At 44.4% G+C, this 15,573-nt stretch overlaps 1 protein-coding gene across 2 annotated transcripts in view; it reads right to left on the reverse strand.

Moving 5' to 3' along the window:
- The window catches only part of FNDC1 (fibronectin type III domain containing 1), a 90,733-nt gene that overhangs the window by 18,525 nt on the left and 56,635 nt on the right, over nt 1-15,573 (reverse strand). For both annotated transcript variants that reach the window (XM_036886755.2, XM_036886758.2), the window contains 4 exons: nt 12,693-15,161; nt 10,888-10,988; nt 8,210-8,321; nt 6,783-7,355 (listed from right to left, as the gene is read on the reverse strand). In XM_036886755.2, coding sequence (XP_036742650.2) covers nt 6,783-7,355; nt 8,210-8,321; nt 10,888-10,988; nt 12,693-15,161 — 3,255 coding nt within the window. The remainder of the gene's footprint in view (nt 1-6,782; nt 7,356-8,209; nt 8,322-10,887; nt 10,989-12,692; nt 15,162-15,573) is intronic.

Raw genomic sequence — 15,573 nt, forward strand, 5'->3', positions numbered from 1 at the left:
TGCCAACCCTCTGGCACAGCCAGATCTCTGCCCTCCCTTCCCGCCACTCAGGCCCACTGGCCTGCCTGCCCAAGCGTGGTTGTGCCAATGGAAGGGCCCCTGGGCCAGTGTGTCACAGGCCTGAGCACAGGCATTCTCGGGGCAGCAAGGGGGGTGGGCAGTTGGTGCTCAGGATCTGGAGAGCCCCCCACCTGTGAGCCCGCTCATGACCCCTTCCTCCTCTCCACCCCCGCCATCCTGTCACTCACTTGTCCTAGAAGCAGGGTGACTTCCTGCCTCTCCTACATCCTAACTCGGCAAACCAGTGACGGGACATGGCGCTCGGGGCTTTGCTGCCACCTTCTAACACCCGCCCTCTCCAATGGAAAGCCGGCAGCCCCAGAGGCCTGTGAGACACCCCCGTGCCTGCTTCACCCTTGAGGTACTGACCCTGGGTGTGTTCTGATGGGGCCAATGAATGTCAACAAGTGAGAAGTTATACATCACTATTCACCTTCAGGACAGTCATTTCAAGAAAAACTCTTGGACATAATTTTTCCTTAGGTCATTCCAATGTCAGTGTGTCCAGATCCAAGAGGAATTTCTTCTGGGCTGGTTCAAATCAGACAGTTTTCGAATTCACACCACCAGAAAGTATGGGATTACCTTGCCATTGTTTCCCAGAATACCATCTCATTCCTTTGTCAGTGTAACATTTTTTTCTTTTTTCAGTTATCTACATTATTAAATGCTCACCCCAACTAGTGTAGTTACTATCTGTCTACATAATAAGTTGTTACAGAACTGACTATATTCTCTATGCTGTACTTTCATCTCCATGACTAATGTATATATTATGCTTGAGATTTTGTGCCTCTTTATCCCCTTCACCTATTTCAACTGCCCACCCCAACCCCTCCCCAATGGTAACCACCAGTCACTTCTCAGTGTCTATGAGTCTATGACCATTTTGTTCATTTTGTTTTGTTTTGTTTTTAGATTCTACCTATAGGTGAAATTAAATGGTATTTGTCTTTATCTGCCTAGCTTATTTCACTTAACATAATACCCTCTAGGTCCATCCATGTTGTCACAAATGGTAGGATTCCTTCTTCTTTATGGCTGAGTAATATTCCATTATGCACATGTACCACATCTCTATCCATTCATCCACTGAGAACACTTCAGTGGCTTCCGTATCTTGGCTATTATAAGTAGTGTGGCAATAAACACAGGGTGCATATATTTTTTCAAATCAGAGATTGTGTTTTCTTTGGGTAAATTCCTGGAAGTGCAATTACTGGGTTGTATAGTATTTCTGTTTTTAGTTTTTGGGGAACCTCCATACTGCTTTCCAACTTTTTCCAATAACATTTAAGAACATAGTCTTGTTTGTCCTCATTATTGGCTCAGATTCATTTCTTTTCATTATTATTTTTAGCCAGGTCAAAAATGAATACACCGATTTTGTATCCCAGAGTGAACAAGAAAGGGGAAAAGTAAAGTGCTTCCTTCCTTGATTCCTGGTGTTGAGTTTAATTTCTTGAGGTGCTGAAATACTCTGGTACATCAGCAGGCCACAGATATGATGCTTTTTACCTGCAGGCAGACATCATTTCTTGGGTGAGTGACAGTGAAGTCTTCTGGCAAAAATAAACATCCTATTGAGAAAATTTTTAAAAGACCAACTAAAGTCAGGCATAATTTTTCTCAATTAGCACCATCTTAACTCCAAATAAAAGTAACTTCCAAATGTAATGAAGTACTTCTACAATATTTTTAAAAAGATGACTATAAGAATCTGTCCCACCTGAATGCCATTTTGAAGCATTTGGAACTCTGTAAAACTAGATGTTTTATAAGTCAACTCAGCATCAAAGTCAAAAGGCTCCACCTTTTCTTATCAAAGCAGCTGCCATCCCCCAACCATGGTGGTATGGTGTTTTCTTGAGTGGTTTAGCCAAATGGTCATGAAAAAAAAAAATGAATGTAAAATGTCAGAAAGGATTAGGGCCTCAGTTCCAGAAATACTGAAAAAAACTATAAAAATATTCACAGTAGAAGTTTGAAGAGAAGGTAGATGACAGCCATTTGAAATGCAGAGATATTTGCAAGTTGTATGGCTGGTTGAGCTCAAGTGAATTTTCAATTTATTCTCTTTGTATTTTCTGTCTTGAGGATGTGCTGGGGCAGGTGGAACCATTTTCCATAATGACTGATGTTTTTCTGAAACATGCCGCAGGGTCAAGTTAAAAAGTGTGGAAGATGTTCAGCTGGCTCATAGCATTTCCAAACACACATGATATCGTCTGATCTGCTGTAGAAATGAAACCTGAAACACAGAGATCCCTGGCTTTTATTTCTCAGCTCGAAAACAGAGAATGCTTACTGCTGAGGGTATTGTTGAGAGGGGATTGTTTAGATCAGATGAATAATTAGGTACCAAGAGGAATCTGAGATGAAGTGGAAGACACTGTCTCTATTGCAAGGAGTTTATTTAATGAGGAAGTCATATCAAGCAAAAAAAAAAGCGTGTGTGTGTATACATGTTTGTGTGTATGTATATAAGGAAAGAGAGAGAGGAGCAAAACAACACAGGAAATAAGCACGCTATGAACACCTTTACATACAGGAACAGACATACAAACACAGCACCCATAACAAATGCAGAAGCACATAAATACTCTCCTTGAGTTACAGGAATGGTAGAATGACAGCGTTATTCCTAGAAGTTATTCCTAGAACGTTATATAAAACAGTGCCTTAAAGGAAAGGGAGGGGGCATGATTTAACCTGGGGGGCCAAGATATTGAGATTTGAAAGATGACTTCAAATTGAAGAGCTAGAAACAACACTTTAAGACTTTGCTGACAGAAAGTAATGACAAATGGTAAGCTATATGGGGGATGTGAAGATGGGTCTTGGGAGGGCAGGCATTCATTCAGTGATAACAGTGCAGATCCTAAATCATAAGCACTACAGCAAATACTTCAGGCTACTGGGCTGCAAAATGTCATGGCCAGAATGTTGCTTAGTAAGTATTGGTTGTACACACGTGGAGCCCCTGCACCTGTAAGTGTACAGTATGGACTGAACTATATTTACTACAACAACAGGAAAGATGTACAAGAGAAAAAACAACTGTGAGAGCAGGGCAAGCAGCACGGAGACAGGGTGGTCTGTGGGTTACATGTGATGAGGGGGAGCCCTGGGGCTGTCCCTTGGCTGGCATCAGAGCCTCTTACTGAAAGCATCCCTCTACTCCACATCATTACAGAATTTACAGAAGGCAGTTTGGTGCATCAAAGCCATTATAAGGTGTTAACCAAGAAATGGCCACTCTATTCTATTTAGAGGCAATACATAGGATTTTCCAAAGTAATCTTCACTCTGATTTTCAAACAACAAGCCATCTTGAGAAGCTAATTCCCTCCCAAGATGCTCATTTCTATGCCTCTCTCCATCATTAGCCTGGACGTGTTCCATTCCAATGAGGGATGAAATAGGGACTCTGCTCTGTACTCCCAAGGCAAGCAGAGTGTCAGGCCCAGAGTGACGTTCCATAGATGGATGTTGAGGTGGACATCCGGAAAGAAGGTGAGTGGAGGCTAGTGTAAGGAAGCCCAACAAGGAATAATAATTTGAGCGTTGGGCCAATAAGGCCAGCCTAGACATGGAGCGAGCGAAGCAAATCTAAGAAAAGTAACAGAGGCAGGGTCAGCGGGAACTGGTGAGACCTGACAACGGGGATGAAAGAGCAAAAGAAACCAAAAGAGACAGAGGCTTCCAGCCCGGACAACTCTCTGGGTTAATTGTGACATGCTCCTGTCTTTATCTGTCTTGCTCTGTTTTAAAGATGAACAATTTGGCTTTTTGATGAGAGAGCTGTTTCTAGTAACTGTAATCTCTGTTAGACTTTAAGCCTGTCAGAGGCACAGCCTCGGCACTTGCTTTTCTGCATCTCCCACAGGACCTGGTCCAGGTGGAGTAGTGAGTCATGATCATTGGGGATTTCATTTTACTTTCAAAATTATGAATAAAGTGAGAAAAACAAAAACAAGAGCTACTCCATCTTCTTTAAATGACCACATAGGTTTTCTCATAATGAAATCATAGTCATGATATAAAGAAACATTGATCAAATGAATTTACTCAATTTTAAATCAGGGTTTATCTAGACACAAAATTTAATCATGCTCACTTTCACTTTCACTTTAGAGCCAATAAAGTATAAAAATAAAAACTATGTCAACATCATGAGTTATTAGGGAACCGTACATCAAAACTACAAAGAGATACCACATCACACCCACGAGGATGGCTAGAATCAAAAAGAAAATAACAAGTGTTGGTGAAGATACAGAGAAATTGGAAGCTTTGTACATTACTGATGGGAATGTAAAATGGCATAACCACTGTAGAAAACAGTCTGGCAGGTCCTCAGAAAGTTAAACATAGTTACCACTGGATACAGCAACTCTACTACCAAGTATATACCCAACAGAATTGAAAACAAGGGGTAAAAAAATTTGCACACAAATGTTCATGGTGGCACCATTCATAATAGCAGAAAAGGTTGAAACAAATCAAATGTATACGTAATGAATAAAATGAATATACCCACATGAATGGGTATACATGAAAAAAATGTGGTATACCCACACAATGGAATTTTGGTCAGCAGATGAAAGGAATGAAGTACAGATATATTCTACAATTTGTATGAACCTGTGGGACAAATTGTGCTAAGTGAAAGAGGCCAGACACAAAAGGCCACATGTTGTATGATTCCATTTACATGTAATGTCCAAATAGGCAAATATAAAGAGACAGTAAGTAGATTTGTGGTTTCCAGGGGTAAGAAGGGAAATGGGGAGTGATGGCTAATGGATATGAGTTTCTTTTGGGGGTGATGAGAATGTTCTGGAATTTGATAGTGGTGGTGGTTGTACAACTCTGTGAATATGCTTAAAACCACTAAACCATATACTTCACAATGGTGGACTTTATGGTACATGAATTATCTCTCAAAAAAAGCTATTATTAAAAGTGTTTGAATAAAAATAACTATGGGTAGAATTAATGTAAGGAGGAAAACAAAGTTGTTAGTAGAGCAGCAGAAATAAAACAGGAAGACAGCTCATGCAGAAGCATTTAAGAATAATATGGCACATTCCAGTATTATATGGGAATGATATCTTGCTCTTTCCACAAGATGTTGTGTTGATTTGTACTTATTTTGAAAACACTACCTAGAGGCAAATTATTACTACCACTTGGATACTAGTTTGGTCTGGGCTAGAGAATCAGAAGAATGGACCCAAGTGAAGTAAAAAGTATACATCTATATCATAATTTGCAAAGGAAAGAAGAAACAAAAATGCCAAGAAAAATATTGACTTTCCTGATACATGAAAGTCCAGAATTACAAAGTCGAGAAAGCAAACGTGCTTTCCTCTCTAAAAGCAAATGAAAGAAAATGCAAAACTAATTATAATAGTAATTAAAACCATATCCATATGTCCCTCTTCAATTTACAAATAATTATTAAGTAAATACTGTTCTGATTAAACATCAGTCTTTAAAAACAAACACATTAATGTATAGAAGTAAGAGGTGAAGGAAAGTATGTGCTATTTTCACCAGAAATCCGAAGGTAAGTTCCGACTTGTGCTCACTGGGTCAATTGATAGTGTGAGAATTTTCCTCCCAGTTCTCTTCCTTGGTGGGTTTCCTTGTTTTTCGGTGTGATTTTTTAGTGTTGGATGTCCCTGTGTATTTGGAACTTTTCTTTGGAAAGACTGGCTTCAAACAGAATTCCCATTTTGGACAGAGTATCTGAGTTCAAACTGATTGGGCTTATCATGACCAGCGAGGCTGTGTTAAGAATTTCGGGCATACAAATGATGCCTGAAATGAACGGTCTTCACTCTGCATTAGCTTAAAAAGACTTAAGCTTTAGAGCTGATATTGTAATTCATCTCAACCTGAGAAAAATAAATGCACTTGCCTCCTCCAAGCCTGACACAAGGGCAGAATGATCTCCACCAAAAACACTTCAACAGGGAGCCGAAAAGATGAAGATACGTTAGCGGCACTGTGGCCTGACTTGAAGTGTCCTCGCCTCCATTCTTTAGGGGGAACAGGCCCTTCTCAGTAGGCAGATGCAGCAGGGGGACAGCCCTGATGGGAAATGGTGTGGCCCTTCCCAGTGGAAAGCTCTGCTGCCACCAGAGCCCAGCCACACAAGGGTTAGCACTCCCAAAGAAGGAGTCTTCAGCTGCCCAGTGCGCTTGGGAAACTGCTGCTCTTAGAAACTCACAATGAGACTATTCAGTGATCCACACAGTCCAACAGTAAGAAATTCATTTAACCTTGTTTAAATCACATAGCTAATCACAAAACCTTCTATTTTTAATATAAACATATTAATCCACTAATATCCAGTAGGACAGTTTGGGAAACACTAATCCAAACTAATCATGTCCCATGTTTCAACTAAATTTGTGACCTGTGTTGTGACAATGGTTGCCAGATAAAACACAGGACACCCACTTAGATTTGAATTTTAGATGAACAGCAAATAATTTTTCATATCAAGTGTGTCCTATGCAATATTTTTATTTGCTAAATCTAATAACCCTCACTGTGACACAGTACTGTCAAACCAACCTTACAAGATTAGACATGTCTGCAGCTGCTCTTCCACTGCGACCCTGCTCACCCTCCCTGCAGCCTTTGTGACCCTACTCTGAAATGCAGCATGCTAGTTACCTGGTTACCACTACAACAAAGATGATTACCTTCCTCAGGGTAGCACTCCGGGACCCCACTTGAGTCCATTATGAGATTGCCGTCTTCATCATGTCGTTCCAGGGTCCCAGGGGCACAGGTGGGAACGGGGGTGGTGGGCTCAGGGGTGGTGGTGGTGGTTGTCTGCATAGTGGTTCGGATGGTGGTGGTTGGGCGCGTGGTAGTGGTCGTGCGGCGGGAGGTGGTGGTAATGGGGCGGGAGGTGGTGGTTGTGCGGCGCGTGGTGGTGGTTGTGCGGCGTGTGGTTGTGGTCGTGCGGCGGGAGGTTGTGGTCATGCGGCGCGTGGTGGTGGGCGTGCGGCGCGTGGTGGTAGTCGTGCGGCGGGTGGTGGTAGTCGTGGGCTGAGGGGTTGTCGTGGTGGTCCGTGGGGTTGTGGTAGTGGTAGGTCGCATGGTTGTGGTAGGAACGTGGATAGTTGATTTGATGACCTCCAAGCCCACCAAGGGCTTCCCTCCAAGACTCAAAATGGGCTTATCCTGGGCACTGGCCAGGGGTTTGCCATGCCGCCCTTGCCCAAAGAGGGGGAGACCATCAGGGCTCACCATAGGGGTCCCACCCAGATCTGAAACAAAAATCAAACAAAAGCTATGCAGCAAGGTGAAACAATTCAGAGGAAGTAAAAAGCAAATGGAAATTGTCTTCTCAAAGCTTATGCATTTGTATATTTTAATGAGCAGAAGGCAAAGGACTAATTAAAAAGGTATCTGCTGCTATCAGAAAGTTCTGGGTTTACTATGGTGCAGATTACTCTATATTACTTTGTAAAAATATGTAGATGTTTCATCAGTGTGCCCCATTTCCCTGAAATAATTTTTAGTCTCTGGTTAGGAAAGTAATTCTTTCTGCCTCTTCATTCCTACACCTCAAGAGGAAAAATGTTTCTTTGGCAAACTTATTCTGTAAAGGGTGACAGAGTAAATATTTCAAGCTTCATATAGCAACTGCTGAACTCTACCGCTGTAGGGCAAAAAAGCCATAGACAGTACACAAACCAATGAGTGTTTATATGCTCCAATAAAACTTGACACTGAAATGTGAACCTCATATAATTTTCACATCTCAAATATTATTGTGCTTTTATTTTTTTGCAACCATTTAAAAATGTAACAACTGATCTGATCTCATAGGCTGTACAAAAAAAGGCAACAGAGAGAGTTTGGCCTTCAGGACATGGTTTGCTGACTTCTAATTCTAGCCGTCCAGTCTCAGCGGTGAAGTTGAGCGCTCCCTTTTCTAGAGGGCAGAGTTGATAGGAAGAGTATAACTATAGTTTCATCAGGGAAAAGGCTACATTCTGTCCCTTTTGAGGCACTCCTTTTACTGGGCCAAAGGGGCCCAACGAAAACGATGGGAGAGAGAAGTTATTCTATGGCTAATTCAGTACACTTTTGCTCTTTCAAAACCATTCTCACTTACCCACAATGGTTCGACCATCTCCTCCTAGTTTAACCCGAAGAGGATTTCCTTGGGAATCTTGGAGGTACCTTCCTTCTGCATTCAATACTAACCCACGATCAAGATCCACAACCTAAATTCATGACACAGATTAAAAAATATATTGGACATTTCAAAATGTTTGCATAAATCCAACAACATGAACACCTGTATGGTTTTCACTGAAGGAAACCATACTATGAGTAGGAAACTACTTTTGTTGCATCATGCACAAGGTTCAATAAGAAAAAAGTATAAAATGGTCATATTTCATATTATAATTGCTTACCCATATAATATGTAAATTGTTTTAAGGTTCTCAAATATACAAAAGATGTTCAAAATACTTTTACCATTCAGTATGCTGTGTGTAATGCTGAAGGTAGGAAACAACCTCAGTGTTCTGTGCTTTATCAGATCGCCTTTCAAATCTTCCATCAACTGTTTGACTAAAATAAAAAATAAGTATTTCTACTTTATGTACATTTAAGGTAACTGACTTTAAGGTCCTGGGGTTAAGATAAATGTTCAGGGGTTTTTTGGTGGGTTGAGGGCAATGGATAGAACACTTTATAATGTTTAGGGATTTAAAATATTTTCAAGAAAATAAAAAAATTATTCGTAGTGAAATTCCCAGTCAAAACTTACCATTTATAACAATAAAGATTAGGAAACCATATTGATGGACTTCATAAAATGTTAAGTCACAGGTGATCTAAAGATACATTTTGTCATTTGCTTTACCATTCAAACAAAATGTCATTGTAAACAATTTTGAACTGAAATGATATGGAGTAGAGTTCAACAGTAGGGTTTGTATATAATTAAGTTTTAATTACTGAGACAGGACTGAATAAAGTGACCTGTTTGCAGGGGTTCCTCCAATGGCTGGACCAAGCAGAGCAGTGATTCTCAAATATGAGTGAGCATCAAATCACTGGGGGCTTGTCAAATACGGTAACAAGCAACTGATGGGGCAGCTTGTCAAACACCTGACTAGTTCCCAGGTGGTGCTGGAAAGTAGGAAGTAACCTCAGTGTTCATCAATGAAAGTTAGAGATTAAATAAATCATGGCCTGTCCACACAGTGGGATACTAGCAGCCAATGAAAAGGATTTGGCTAGTCTACATGAACTGATACATACTGATGTAGACTCAGATTATAGGACTGATTATTTTGCAAAAATTAAAATATATTCATTTGTGTATATAAACTTAAAACTGCAGAGGAATAACTCTGGATGGCTATATCCCAAACGTCAGCAGTGCTTATCTCTGGGAACTGGTTTGCATGCTTACTACTTTTATTATCTTTTTCAGATACTTCAGCACTGTTTTAACTCCTTGCCATGAACATGAACTGTTAGTGCATCAAAACAATGATATGTTTCCACTTTGCTGTTAAGTTACTATAGCAAAAACAATTGAATGTGTAATTAAATTGCCTAATACACTATGCATGCAAATGTTTCATATTCTAGGGAATCATAAACTTGGAAAAAAGCTATTATTATCTTTGTTAAGGAACAACCTCATGCTCTACACTGGTGGCCCTTAAAGTGGCCCTGGGCTGGTAGCTTCAGTATCACCTGGGAACTCATCAAGTACTTGACAAGCTGCCCCATCAGTTGCTTGTCACCGTATTTGACAAGCCCCCAGTGATTTGATGCTCACTCATATTTGAGAATCACTGCTCTGCTTGGTCCAGCCATTGGAGGAACCCCTGCAAACAGGTCACTTTGTTCAGTGCTGTCTCAGTCATTAAAACTTAATTATATACAAACCCTACTGTTGAACTCTACTCCATACCATTTCAGTTCAAAATTGTTTACAATGACATTTTGCTTGAATGGTAAGGCAAATGACAAAATGTATCTTCAGATCACTTGTGACTTAACATTTTATGAAGTCCATCAATATGGTTTCCTAATCTTTATTGTTATAAATGGTAAGTTTTGACTGGGAATTTCACTACGAATAATTTTTTGATTTTTTTGAAAATATTTTAAGTCCCTAAACATTATAAAGTGTTCTGTCCATTACCCTCAACCCACCAAAAACCCTCTGAACATTTGTCTTAACCCCAGGAACTTAAAGTCAGTTAACTTAAATGTACATAAAGTAGAAATACTTATTTTTTATTTTAGTCAAACAGTTGATGGAATATTTGAAAGGCAATCTGATAAAAACTGCCTCTTCGATTCAGGGGATTTGGGTTTGCCCATTTGTTTTTACCCTGCTTCCTTTTACAAAGGATTTGAGACAATTTCCAGAAAGTATGTACACTACTTATTCAAATAAACAAAACTGAAAAAAAAAAATTAAAAAGATACCAGGAGCGGCAGCAAAGAAGTTCATTTGAGAGGCTAGGCATCAGGTTCCATGTAACTGCTATGGCCTTCCTTACCAGTCAAGACAGACAGGGAGCAAAGGCCCATGTCTTATGCTACTAGCTACGAGAAGAAGACGAACTAGTTACTCAGGAGAATCAAAAATTTTTCTGAGCACTAGAAGAAACAATCCACAAGCATAATGACATATGTGTGATTAAAACTACCAAAGAAAAAAAAGACCACTTCATTCATTGTTACTGGTGTCCACCATTTCTCTCTTCCCAGCAGCGTGAGAACAACTGGTGTGTGTAAAGAAGTTCACCCTACCCACTTTGTTCCATGAGGGCCATTGATAGTTCTTTGTCCACTTGGCTTTCCATCACTACCAGGAAGTACTTGCCCTTCTACATTTGGTCTGCCATTATAACCTACACAGTGCAATAAAAAACAACAGAACCTGGTAAATTCAACATTCCTGGAAAGTTGGCTTCATACTGAAACTATAAGCAGTAACATATCATTTCAAACAGAAACACTAAACAGAATTCTAAACCAACAGCTCATACATTTTAGATGATAATCTTAAATCGTGATTTCTACATGACAGATATGAATGTCTGATAAGAGGAGGGGAAAGCCACAATTTTCTAACAACACTGGGGAAATGACAGTGTTCAGTATAAGTACATTTTCCAGATAAGGTTTAAGATTGTAGTGGTTGTAACTTTATTTCAGCCGGATGGAAGTTTGAGGCAGGGAGAGTGGGAAGGATGGAGAAAATTATCTCTAGAGTGTATTAGATGCTGCCCTGCTCTTCTCGGCCGTTTCTAAACCCAGCAACTATTTCTAGCTGACTCAGGTACCAACCATCAATCACTGAGTGCCGATGCGGCAGGGAGCACTCAATGCTTGCTGACTTCTCTGTGGCTGCTTGAGAAGTAGCTGCTCAGAGGACATGGGAGGTCTGGTTAGCTGCCCCTTCAGTTGCTGTCTGCCTGCTCATTGCACCTGCCCTTTTTCTTCATCTCAGGCCATTTCTGATTAGCTACAGTTACATAAGGCCCCAAAGGGAGCATTCTGTGGTCCAGCCTCACCCAGGGGATGAAGTACTTGGGCTTTCTGACAACTATTTGCAGATCAGAGACTCATTTCTCTTACTCAAAGAGTTAATGAGGATTAAATACTGGGTTTCTACTATATACATGGGAATGTGGGTTTCACATCTATTTTCAGGGTCTTAGGTTTCCTTGAAGGAGCCAATTTCAATGGAAAACTGACCTCCAAGTGGGACGCTGTTCTATATCTTTACATTGGGTTAAACTAACAGTACCTTGTACAGAGTAACAAATACTAACACATTCATTCAATAATGTTCTATTAGGCCCTGATTCCATGCAAAGACAGTGCAAGTTGCCAATTAACTGAACAGAGACTTAGGGTAAATACTTAGATCCTGCCCTGGGGTCCACGTAGCCTCCCTGTCATAGCTGTCTGCATTCTGTCCTCAGTGTGAGTCACACATCTGCCTGTTACTCCCCTGGGTGACAATCATCTTTACTCTGCATTTTCTGGAGGTTTTACACAACATTCACTGATGGCGATGTCTAAGCACTTCACACCCAACACATTTGAGTTTGTCTCAGAGTATGTTCAATTGAGAGTTTTATGTGCAGAATCAGCAGAGATCCAACATGCACAGGTAGCTAATTCCTTACTGTGAGTCCTTTAAATAATCCTGGCAGGGTGAGCAACTACAAATAACCCAAAATACAGGAAGCTGAGTCTGGTACCACGGCTGCCACACATTTTGACAGGTTAAGACCATATGTTAAATAATTCAAAGAAGCAGGATGGATAGTGGAATGACAGGGCTGTGGAATTAGAGTGTTTGGGGAGGCATTTCACAGCTGACTCCAGGTAAAGCACGCAGATCCCCAAGCCTTAGCCTCCTCTGTACACCAGGAGAAGGGGTGCAAACCCTGAGATGGCAAAGAGGGTGAAAGCATGTCTGATTCATGTAAAGCTCTCAACAGAGCGCTTGGGCATAGTAGATGCTCAATAGAACAAAGGCTTCTCAAGAATCCCTATGAACACTGAGAGCCATAAGGAAAATGTTGAGTTAAAAAGATTACCTTGCCTGAAAGGGGGTCTCACAGGCTGGCGTGAAAAAGGGTTCCGGAACCTGGAGTTCATCATGCGCTGGCGGAGGGAGAGCATCGGGGTGGTGGAGGAATAGACGGGAGGGGCGCGGGTGGTGTACCGCGGTGGGGCGGGGGTGCCCACTGTGGGGCTTGGGGTGGCAGGGCTGCCAGGGGGCTGTCTGGGAGGGAGAAGCGAGGCCCGTGCAGGGCTGCCTGGAGGAGGAGGCGGACGCTTCACCGGAGTGGCGCTCCTGTCCGCGGGGGCACTCACTCTCGGGGGCGCCAGCACTATGGCCGGCGCTGTCTCCCCCTTTCTGATGTTCCCATCGGCAAACTTGTTGCCCCTGGGGATGGAGGACGAGGGCCACTTTGAAACTGAGGACAGAGAGTCCTCGTCCTTTTTTCTTTTAAAAAACGCCAGGTCTTCATCCTCTGCCTCTGCTGACACGGACTGCTGAGACTTGGACGTGAGGGGCTCCCGCTTGGGCGGCGAAGCCCGGGGGGCCCCGTCCTCCTTCCCCGCCTCCCGGGGCCCGGCCCTGCCCGACCCCCTGGGGCGGATGTGGGTGTGGTGGCTGCCGGGCCTGCCGGGGAGTCTGCGCAGGAGGCTGTCCGAGCCCCTGGCCCGAGTGTCCACCTGGCGGTGCTTGGGTGGCGACGGGGCGGCGTCCTTGGCCTGGGCTGGGTGTGCGGGCGACCCGACGGCTCGCGCCTCGGCCTCGGCCTCCGTGCCGTCGTGCTGCCTTCCGCCGAGTTTGCGCTCGGAGTCCTCGTCGTGATTCCGGGGAGACGTGGGGAGCACCCCTCGGGAGCTAGCTGCGAGCGGAGACTGACTGCCTCGGGCCTCGTGGGGGTCGGAGGAGGCGCCGCCCTGCAGCGTGGGGTGCGGCCGGCCCACCGGGGCGGGCGCGGGCCTGGGTCTGGACGGCGGGTGCCCCACGTCCAGGCGCTGCGGGCCACGGGGCGGCTGCGGGGCCGCCGGGGGCCTGGAGGACAGGGGCGTCTCCGCCAGGGCGTCCTTCCGCTGCAGGCTCGCCCCTCGCTGGGGGCCTCGCCTGAGGTGCTCCCTGCTCCGGAAGGCAGGCTGCCTGGAGGAAGGCACGCGCTCATTTCCCATGGTGGCAGAGAGGGGCTTTTCGTCCTCTGCCTCTCGCTCCTCGCTGTCCCCACGGATCTCCAAGCCTCGCCTGTGGTCAGAAGCTGGGTGGGAATTCGCCCTCGAGTGAACGCGGGGGGACACAGTGGCTGGCGGGGAGCTGGCAACCTGTAAGCGGGGTCCCCGGCCGCTGCCAAGCCTGTTTGGGTACCTGCTGTGGGCAACAAAGGGCTTGTTTCTGAGCAAACTGTAATGTCCAGGGACAGGTGGACCTGCAGGCAGCCGGGCCCGAAACGTCGGGGCGGTGGCCTCGGCCTGCCTTCCTCCAACTTGCGCGTCGTTGTCACCATCACCTTCAGAGGCGGCCACTCCCTCGGACACCTGTGCCCTTGAGGAGAGACGAGAAGAGACCGAGGAAGGCTTGGTAGACCGGGAAGGCGCATAGGACTTGGCGGCCGGGCCGTCTTGCCCATCCTTCCAGCCCCTGGAGAGGGGAGATCCGGGCTGTGGTTCGGTGGGCAGTGGCCAAGATGAGCCCCCCTGGGATAGAGAAAGTCTCGACGGTGGGGCTGAAGCACTCGAATTTTCCTCCCCATCCCCAACATGGGGTTCCCTCCGAGCGGGCAGGGCTGGTTTTGTGCCATAGTGCACAGAGCTGTCCCGCAGGGCGCCCGAGGCCGACTGGCGGCTGGGCCCCAGCGCTGGCCGCGCATGGACAGGGCTCTTGGGAGGCGGCTGCTGCGAGGCGGTGGCCTTGGGGTGCGGATAACCTGCGGCTGGTGCTTCCTCCTCTTGGCCCACGGAGTCATTGTCAGCAGAACTGGAAGGTAGGTTGGAAGAGGGCCCCCCTGAAGGGCGGGGAGCGCTGCCCTCGGTGGGCCTGTTGGGGAAAGAAGGACGAGGGTGGGAGGCCAGGGAGGAGCCATCCCTATCCACGCCTTCCCTTCGGGGCGGCACTGGCATTCGCGCTCTCACTGGAGTCCTTCCAGAAGTGAGAATCGGGTGGACAGATCTACTTGGTGGCCTCTGCTGTGGCTTCTGGTCTTGGGTCTCCGAGGGTGACATTGGTGGGTCGCCTTGGGAATCCAGCTCCAACTCTGCGGTGATTTCTGTCGACTGAAGATCCAACCCTTCAGTCTTTGTAGGGTGGAGTTGGGGTTTCCTGGGCACCCCACCATTGGCCAGTATTTTGTTCTTCAAATCAAGAAGAGAGTTCTTGACATTTCTGCCCCTGGGAGAAACAGGCAAATGGGTGTGTCCTAAGGAAGCTGGAGCTTTGGGAGGCGCTGAGGGAGGTTCGGGTTTTTTAGGGTTCCAGTTCTCTGAGTCTGCTTTCTGCTGACCATCCGTCTCACTGGTAAGGGCTGTAATGGATTTCAAAGAATTTGCCGTCAAAAGCTGAGCAACAGAAAGTATTTAAGATGGCAGTATGGAGGCATTTAAAATTAGTATTTCTAACTGATAACTTTTCATTATTTAGATCTGGGACACATATTTTCCCAGTTATAGCAATCTCTTTTTAAAGTTCTGTTTTGCTTTAAGTAATTACAGCCCTAGAAAACGTGTGTGTTGAATTTCCATAAAGTGAATCAAGTTATGTCGCAGCTTATTATTTGAAGGAATTCCAAATTGAGAACTTTAAAGTGTCCACTGACTTTGTAAATTCAAAATCTTAGGTAGGATTTTCTTAATATAACTGTCAGGATATTAGAATGCATTATAAACATTCTCAACTATGTAGGCAAGAAATACATTTAAACCTGGTACCAAATGTTG

Source organism: Manis pentadactyla, chromosome 12 (assembly GCF_030020395.1).
Source record: "Manis pentadactyla isolate mManPen7 chromosome 12, mManPen7.hap1, whole genome shotgun sequence".
Taxonomy (NCBI): domain Eukaryota; kingdom Metazoa; phylum Chordata; class Mammalia; order Pholidota; family Manidae; genus Manis; species Manis pentadactyla.